Source organism: Monopterus albus, unplaced genomic scaffold (assembly GCF_001952655.1).
Source record: "Monopterus albus unplaced genomic scaffold, M_albus_1.0 scaffold76.1, whole genome shotgun sequence".
In the NCBI taxonomy this organism is placed as follows: domain Eukaryota; kingdom Metazoa; phylum Chordata; class Actinopteri; order Synbranchiformes; family Synbranchidae; genus Monopterus; species Monopterus albus.
The window spans coordinates 1,307,680-1,316,688 of NW_018127956.1; the positions used below are offsets into that span (position 1 = coordinate 1,307,680).

The following is a 9,009-nucleotide window of genomic DNA, read 5'->3' on the forward strand; positions in this document are numbered from 1 at the left end:
GTTACCGGTCTGAAAAGGCGCAGATATACAGTTATCCCATCTAACAGACATAGTCTGGTGGGCATACCAGTATGACAAACATCTCACTATATATTTAGGTACTTGGGTGTCACACAGTTTACAAAGATAGCAGAGAAAATCTTGAAATCCTTGCATCAGGGCCAGCTAATGTTTGGCTGTTTAGCTTTATAAATGACTCAGTTGACTAATGACTTCATATAATTTGCCCTGGCATTTCTTCCCTTACAGGAGTCCACAGATCATGTCAGGCATTGCATTGAGCCGGCTTGCCCAGGAGCGCAAGGCATGGCGGAAGGACCATCCTTTTGTAAGTAGTCTTGGAAGATGCATCTGTTCTGGCTTCACTATGAATGTCTTTTTTGGGATTTCATTATAGTGCTCAGTCCTCTAATAAACACTGACACCTTAACGGTTTGCATTCTCCTGCTCAATTTTGTAGGGATTTGTTGCTGTACCAACCAAAAATCCAGATGGAACCATGAATCTCATGAATTGGGAATGTGCTATTCCGGGCAAGAAGGGGGTAATGTATTTCATAGTGCATATGCCTATGGAACATCTTTGCTTTACATAGCAGCTTCTGCTTAATGGTAGTGACATTTATATAATGAAGTTCCAACTGTTACATTATGTCTTGCATGTGATTGGGTTAGGATAAGTAATGTAATGAAACTAGCAATAATTAGGTTTTATGAGTAATCTTTGGCAGAAACCTGTGCACATCTGTGATTTTCTGTTAAGAAGCTAATCTAGCAATTGTGTGTCCTCAGACTCCATGGGAAGGAGGCCTTTTCAAACTGCGCATGTTGTTCAAGGATGACTATCCTTCTTCACCTCCAAAATGTGAGCTACCTGTGTTCAGTGGCAACACAGCTATTATTACTACACACAGGAACTCTTATTTTGCTGTAGCAGATGCCTATAGAATTCAGTCTACATTATGTACTTCGTAGATTGAGTTAATAACAAACACTCCACAGAAGAATGCTTCTTCTAAAACATAAAGCCAGGTTCATTTTATATTGCATGCCTTCCTTCCTTTGGGGACATTTAGCATTACCAGGTTTGTCCTAAAGCTGGCACAAGTAGAGCCATGACTACATCACAGTTGTTTCACAGGGTTCCCATGCATCCTGGAAAACCTTGACTTTTTGAAGCCTGTTTTCCAGTCATGGAAGAGTGAAAACTCTTGTTTCGGCTGCATTTTTGATACACTCCTATACTAGTCAATCCAGCTGTCTACGTCGCCCTTGTCGACTTGCATATCACATATTTAATGCGTGTAACTGTGATCTGAAGTGTATTTATATGCTTCAGCTCTTTTTATTTATTTTTAATTGTTTCAGTTATTTATATATTTTAATCATTTATTTTGCAGCTACATGAGTTAAGCATGCCACATAATCCACCAAAGCAATGAAAGCTCACTAATTCCAACCAGAACTCCACCAAAACAGAGAAACCATATATATCATATAGACACAGTTAAAACACAAGATCTACAAAACATGGAACATGCAGTTCTCCTTAAAGTGTGTATTTTTCATTTGCTGTGTTTTACCATGGTTGGATACACTGTACATATAGCCTACATGCAAGTGTAACCAGTAATTACCTCACTGTCTGCTACTTGTTATAGTTTAGGACCATAGTTTTTCTTTTTCCAGTGCATTAATATAGACTTCTTTATGTGCACTTCCACTGCATGAGTGAATGCATTCCCAGTATAGATAGGAGCGTGGGTTTGCGCTGCAAGATGTTGCATGCTGCACACACTACTTGTTCAGTGTAGACATGGCTCAACAATGTGGCTCACTTTAAGTTAATGAAAGCTTGACATTTGAAATGGTCAAACTGCTGCCAGGAGTCTAGGAGTCCCCTGGTTCTCTCACCAGAGGGGGTGAATGAGCTTCCATATTTTTTCAGCCAGTGCATTAATTCTGAAAATTCTGATGGCTAAATAAGACATCCTCTCATCCTGTACATGGCTAAATCAAATTAAAAAATGTCTTCAAACATGACATATCCTGGCAATGAAAAACATAGTTTGTAACCAAAGGCTAACTTAGCCAGTTTGCTAAATTGTTGCTACACTAATTTTGAAGTAACTTTGTTATAGTAGTGGCCCCATGTTCAAGCTTTCTTACTAAAGTAGAGCAGTGTTGGACCTGCTTGACACCGTGGCTGTGATTGGTTCTCCCTTCACAGCAATAGCAAACATGTTTTTCTCACATCACTATTTTGTTGGAAGACTTTGCTAATGACCTCTAAGCACTGTGGTTCAACGGTTGTTCAGGCTGATCTAAAATCTTGCTGATGGATGGGCACAGTAACTTTATCCTTCCGTTGTTGCTTATAAAGTGATTTGGATGTTAATTGGAAACCCAACAAGTTGTTGCTGTCCACTTGTGCATTCCTCACTGTTCATTTTACAACATTGTGCAGTAATTTGCTTGTAATGTTTGAAGTCTTGAATAATTTGCGAGCAGATACAGAAATAGCACTGACAATTCAGCTGCTCAAGACAAAACGAATTACTGAGAGAAAAATACTGACCACTGTATGAACAAAACCATCACATTACCATAAACGAGTGGGCATAATACCAGGGAACTGTGACGCATCAGTCAGCAGGGGACTTGGGTAGTGTTGGGGGGGTGTCTGTATGCCATATTGAAATATGGCTCAGGGCTGCTACCTTAAATCAAACAGTTCAGTTTATGTTGTCAAAAGCCCAGTGATATTTGTTTGTTCATTTTATCTGACATTTGTAATGGATCGGTAACATAAGTACACTTCATGTTCTGTTGTGTTTCAGGTAAATTTGAGCCTCCACTCTTCCATCCAAATGTGTATCCATCAGGCACAGTATGCTTATCTATTCTAGAGGAGGATAAGGACTGGAGACCAGCCATCACAATAAAGCAGGTTTGGATTTCTCATCTGTGTCATTTACATTTACAGGTTTTCCAAAAAGAAAAAATAAACCTTATTTTTGTCAATCAGTCCATTTTATTCACTTTTAAAAATAGGTGACAAGATTTTTTGAACTCTCCAGTGAGATCTGACCTTAATTAAAATCAAGTTCATACAACTGACCAACAACTTTTGTAACCAACAAATATTTTAAGCAGCCCTATGAAGAAATGCAAAATCAGCTGAATCTTTGATTATGAAGTCACATTGTGTCATTGGTCTATTTATCCTACAGATCTTATTAGGAATCCAGGAACTCCTAAATGAGCCAAATATCCAGGATCCAGCCCAAGCAGAGGCTTACACAATCTACTGGTGAGCTACAGTGAACTTCATCCATTTCAACTTTTCAAACCTGGTGTCAGCATGCACAATTCCTACATGTATGTATGTATGTATGTGTCTAAAATGAGCTAAGGAGATGAGAAGTCAGTTACTGAAATAGGTTGAAACTGATGAATTATTCGTGCTCATCATCACCCCGAGGGAGCTGGTTTCCAAATGGATAGTTTGTTACACTGTAGGTAAAGTAAACCTATGTGGTCCAAATAAAATCCCACACAAGGCCAATTTTAGGCAAACAAGGTATTAACTTCCAGATCTCGTTTTGTTATTTAAGCCACTGAAGTAGCTTTTGTTTTCCTTTGACACTGAATAGTTTCCTCCTTAACCTGCCAGGTCTTCCTTATCGGTCTCATTAGCAATGGATGTCCTCACTGATGTGAACGCTGGCAGATGTGGCCAGATGTGGTGATAGTGAGCTGTAGGCCAGGCTTCTTAAAAAAAACCTCAAACATACACTTGAAGAGACAGTTCTGAGGTATAAACAGTAGTGAGTGAAGTGTGTCTGTTAAGTGTGTGTGTGTGTGTGTGTGTGTGTGTGCGCACGTACACGTACTGAAGGTCAGGATGTGTTTCACCAAATCAGTGAATCATGTTTCACAGCTTATTTTAATCTGCACACTAACAATAAAGTGGCTGCTTCAAGGCAGTGAGTTGTCCAGCCAGGTCTCAGCTTGCGTCACATGGACAGCCTGTACTGTAGAAACTGTAGGTTTGTCTGCTCCTGAAAATTATAATAATGGTTTGTAAACGGCTCTTATTTCTGATGAGTAAGAAATCAGAACACCCTGATAATGACTTTTTTATTTCACCCTTTTCCAGCCAAAACAGAGTAGAATATGAAAAAAGAGTTCGAGCACAAGCCAAAAAATTCTCCCCCTCATAAGGGCGAAGACTCACTCCACTGCGGCAGAAGGAATGGGTTTAACATGAATCACCTCCCCGCTCAGTCTCTCAATGAATGTGCTTTTCTCACATCGAGACTCGCTTAAAGACTGCTATTTAAACTCCACACATTCTGTGCCATCCGCTCTCTTCTGACCTATCATTTTTTGTTCTTAATTGCCGGTTGGCACATAATGCTGGGAGGAGATGGGTGCCTCAGCACCCTGGTCATTTCTTTTTAAACATGAATTGTCTTATGTGGTGCAAGGGACACACAGCTCAGTACCATTTTCAAAGACTCCATGCAAGTTGGATCATCAATGTTCAATGATGTCTTTGTTTTATTTTGCTCTTTCACAGGGTCTATTCCTTTGTTTCCCCCTTTTATTTTCCATAAATTTAATGTAAAATTAGCTTATTTCATTGTCAGTATTTGAACTGCTGTATAATGAATGGCACTTTTATACTGTTGTATCTCACTAGTGTCTCTAGATGGCTCTGTCAAATTCTTTTTCCCAGGTTTTCTATTCAGCATGCTGTAATATATGATAGAATCTGCTGCCTTGGCTGTCTTTTTGTTATCCAGAGTGTTTGCTATTGAATAAATAAAAATGGCCACAGTGACCGAGGCAGGTAGGCGTACTTCTGTATCAGACTTTAAGGTTATATGGTGCTTTGTTCATGTATGTGTTGGCGTAAATAAAACTTTCTACAAAACTTTTTAAAAATTTTATTAAAGAAGAAAAATATACAGCAAGTTCATCTTGGCTTATAAAATTTCTGAAACAAAGCAAAACAGTTTGTCAAAATGAAATTTTAATCTGGGAAATATTTTGTTCACGTTTCTTTATACAGTTTAACATTTGATGCAAGCTGACAGCATATCATTTACATTGTGTCTAATGTTGGTATACAAATACAAGTTATTGCTTATCTTCATAATGGTTAAATACCACTAAATGTAAAAACTAAAGTAATGCAATTGCAGTAGCTGTTTTCAGCTTGAAGCAGTTGAAGCGTTGTTCTGAACGTTAAGGCCCATATTCACTATTTTACTGCTCGGTTACTTCATACTCTAATTGGCATCTGCTTTGCTAATCCCATGTGGGCAAGATTTTGTTAAGGAGCACCCACATTGCTCTGCACTGATTGGAGTACACCCCTGGAAGGCGCTCAATGTGCAGTACTCATTATAGTAGCATGGAGGTTCGTTCTTCAGGGAAGTATTACTGCAGAGCCAGCATCCAGAGTCTCCCTCAGCATGAGAGCTGAGGGTCGAGCTCAGCAAGCTTCCTGGAGCTGACAGTGGAGGCACAGTGCTCGCTGTGTAAGGGATGTCCAGGAGAGAGGAGTTGCACAATGGGCCGGTGACGTTGCTGTATACACTGCCCTCCATTGCCTCACAGGGAAAGTGGCACTCACACTCTTCCTCTTGGACTTCTGCACACTTGGCCAGGGTGTCAATTTGGAGTGGTTCTTCATGCAGCATGTCTTCTGCAGTTTTGTGTGTAACCACCCAGCTCTATAATCACAGTCATGATTAGAGGCATTTTCATGAAGTAATTGCTAGTATTTTGTGTGATATATGTACCTTGAAATCTCCCTGGCAGTCACTGTACAGGGTGTGGAAATAGGGCGCTGGTGTTGGGATAAAAGCACTTTGCCTCCACCTGTAAGTAGTGAGTAATGTAATATTCTGTGAGATAATGGTTGTAGGAAATGGGATTTTCTGTACTGTTGTTTTGGATTTGATGAGAAATCAAAAGTTGAAGGAGGAGGAGGTTACTTTTTAAGAGGAGCGTAGCACAAAAACAGCATGAGTAGCGCCATCGCACACAGGGCGATCAACACCATCATCCAAAGTTTAGACTTGACTGTGTTTGTTGGGAAATCTGTGCAGAGCAACACAGAGTGGAAGAAATTAGGTGCACAGTTGTGGGAGAAAATGCATATTAGGTTTCTTCCAGGTAAAATATGCACGTTACTCATCTTAGCTGTCTACAATGGGAGACTCACCCTTCATGGCTGATGCTGTCTTCCAGTGAACCTCAGTGGACCAATCACTCCACTGTCCCTTGTAATGAGTCATATCAGGACTGGAGCGTACTGTGGCAGTGTATTCAGTGTCTGGCTCTAAATTTGAATTATTCATAGAATAGTCTGTAGTGGTTGTCCTAATCACCTGAAAGAAAAAATAAACAGTAGGTGCTAATTAAACTTTTGAGAAGGAGAAAAATGTTAAGTGAGGCCCAGTTGTGCTACTTAAAATTCTAAATAAATTCAAATGATAGAGGGAAATAAAGGAAAGGTGTGGATTGATAGGGGAAGGAATACAGTGCCTTGCGAAAGTATTCGGCCCCCTTGAACTTTGCGACCTTTTGCCACATTTCAGGTTTCAAACATAAAGATATAAAACTGTAATTTTTTGTGAAGAATCAACAACAAGTGGGACACAATCGTGAAGTGGAACAAAATTTATTGGATATTTCAAACTTTTTTAACAAATAAAAAGCTGAAAAATTGGGCGTGCAAAATTATTCAGCCCCTTTACTTTCAGTGCAGCAAACTCTCTCCAGAAGTTCAGTGAGGATCTCTGAATGATCCAATGTTGACCTAAAGTACTAATGATGATAAATAGAATCCACCTGTGTGTAATCAAGTCTCCGTATAAATGCACCTGCACTGTGATAGTCTCAGAGGTCCGTTTAAAGCGCAGAAAGCATCATGAAGAACAAGGAACACACCAGGCAGGTCCGAGATACTGTTGTGGAGAAGTTTAAAGCCGAATTTGGATACAAAACGATTTCCCAAGCTTTAAACATCCCAAGGAGCACTGTGCAAGCAATAATATTGAAATGGAAGGAGTATCAGACCACGGCAAATCTACCAAGACCTGGCCGTCCCTCTAAACCTTCAGCTCATACAAGGAGAAGACTGATCAGAGAGGCAGCCAAGAGGCCCATGATCACTCGGGATGAACTGCAGAGATCTACAGCTGAGGTGGGAGACGCTGTCCATAGGACAACAATCAGTCGTATACTGCACAAATCTGGCCTTTATGGAAGAGTGGCAAGAAGAAAGCCATTTCTTAAAGATATCCATAAAAAGTGTTGTTTAAAGTTTGCCACAAGCCACCTGGGAGACACACCAAACATGTGGAAGAAGGTGCTCTGGTCAGATGAAACCAAAATCGAACTTTTTGGCAACAATGCAAAACGTTATGTTTGGCGTAAAAGCAACACAGCTCATCACCCTGAACACACCATCCCCACTGTCAAACATGGTGGTGGCAGCATCATGGTTTGGGCCTGCTTTTCTTCAGCAGGGACAGGGAAGATGGTTAAAATTGATGGGAAGATGGATGGAGCCAAATACAGGACCATTCTGGAAGGAAACCTGATGGAGTCTGCAAAAGACCTGAGACTGGGACGGAGATTTGTCTTCCAACAAGACAATGATCCAAAACATAAAGCAAAATCTACAATGGAATGGTTCACAAATAAACATATCCAGGTGTTAGAATGGCCAAGTCAAAGTCCAGACCTGAATCCAATCGAGAATCTGTGGAAAGAACTGAAAACTGCTGTTCACAAACGCTCTCCATCCAACCTCACTGAGCTCGAGCTGTTTTGCAAGGAGGAATGGGCAAAAATTTCAGTCTCTCGATGTGCAAAACTGATAGAGACATACCCCAAGCGACTTACAGCTGTAATCGCAGCAAAAGGTGGCGCTACAAAGTATTAACTTAAGGGGGCTGAATAATTTTGCATGCCCAATTTTTCAGTTTTTTTATTTGTTAAAAAAGTTTGAAATATCCAATAAATTTCGTTCCACTTCATGATTGTGTCCCACTTGTTGTTGATTCTTCACAAAAAATTACAGTTTTATATCTTTATGTTTGAAGCCTGAAATGTGGCAAAAGGTCGCAAAGTTCAAGGGGGCCGAATACTTTCACAAGGCACTGTATGTGATTAAATCAACACTTAGAATTTTTTTTTTTAAAAATCCATTGAAAATTTCAAATAAATAAAATGGTAAAAATTTGGGTTTTTCCCTGAGACCCTGGAGCTTCAATAGCCCGTGGTTCTTCAGGTGTCAGTTGAGTTATGGTAATTTGATTGAATGTATTACTGTTTATAAAGTACAATATCAGCTAGTCCTGCATTATTATTTAATCTTCAGGCCCTGTTTTATAGAGAAGTTCTGTATTAAAGTCTTTTGTTCAGTAGGTTCCAACAGCAGCCTTTAATCTGCCCAGGTTAGTTCTGACATACGCTTATTGACACGCCAGAGTGGATCAGAGCCATTATGTTCTTAGTTAAAAGTGTCCTTCCCTTGCTATGAGAAGTCTATTTCTCATCACCCACAGGCTGACAGTACAGGTATGTGCCAAAAAATTAGAATATCGAGGAAAAGTCCATTTATTTCAATAACTTGTTTCAAAAAGTGAAACTTATGTTATATTAGTTCACTACACACAAAGTGAAATATTTCAAGCCTTTATTTGTTTCAATTTTGATGATTATGGATTAAAGACAAAAAAAACCCCAAATCCAGTATTTCACAAAATTAGAATATTTCATGTGACCAATAAAAAAAAGGATCTTAAACACATGTTGGCCTTCTGAAAAGTGTGTTAATGTACTGTATTATGTCCTCAGTACTTTGTTGGGCCTCCTTTTGCATTAATTACTGCATCAAGGCGGCGTGGCATGGAGGCGATCAGCCTTTGACACAGTTGAGGTGTTATGGTAGCCCAAGTTGCTTTGATTGGCCTTCAGCTCT

General features: G+C 39.7%; 2 protein-coding genes across 3 annotated transcripts in view; one reads left to right on the top strand and one right to left on the bottom strand.

Moving 5' to 3' along the window:
- ube2ib (ubiquitin-conjugating enzyme E2Ib) overlaps window positions 1-4,939 on the top strand; it is a 7,256-nt gene extending 2,317 nt beyond the window's left edge. For both annotated transcript variants that reach the window (XM_020606185.1, XM_020606184.1), the window contains exons 2-7: window positions 250-328; window positions 461-544; window positions 792-864; window positions 2,840-2,949; window positions 3,233-3,312; window positions 4,162-4,939. In XM_020606185.1, coding sequence (XP_020461841.1) covers window positions 263-328; window positions 461-544; window positions 792-864; window positions 2,840-2,949; window positions 3,233-3,312; window positions 4,162-4,225 — 477 coding nt within the window. In that variant the 5' untranslated portion in view covers window positions 250-262 and the 3' untranslated portion in view covers window positions 4,226-4,939. The remainder of the gene's footprint in view (window positions 1-249; window positions 329-460; window positions 545-791; window positions 865-2,839; window positions 2,950-3,232; window positions 3,313-4,161) is intronic.
- Window positions 4,940-5,034: 95 nt separating this feature from the next.
- LOC109963557 (interleukin-21 receptor) overlaps window positions 5,035-9,009 on the bottom strand; it is a 6,904-nt gene continuing 2,929 nt past the window's right edge. Inside the window, exons 6-9 of the mRNA XM_020606177.1 lie at window positions 6,241-6,406; window positions 6,011-6,116; window positions 5,816-5,894; window positions 5,035-5,746 (exon numbers count right to left, since the gene is read on the bottom strand). Coding sequence (XP_020461833.1) covers window positions 5,300-5,746; window positions 5,816-5,894; window positions 6,011-6,116; window positions 6,241-6,406 — 798 coding nt within the window. The 3' untranslated portion in view covers window positions 5,035-5,299. The remainder of the gene's footprint in view (window positions 5,747-5,815; window positions 5,895-6,010; window positions 6,117-6,240; window positions 6,407-9,009) is intronic.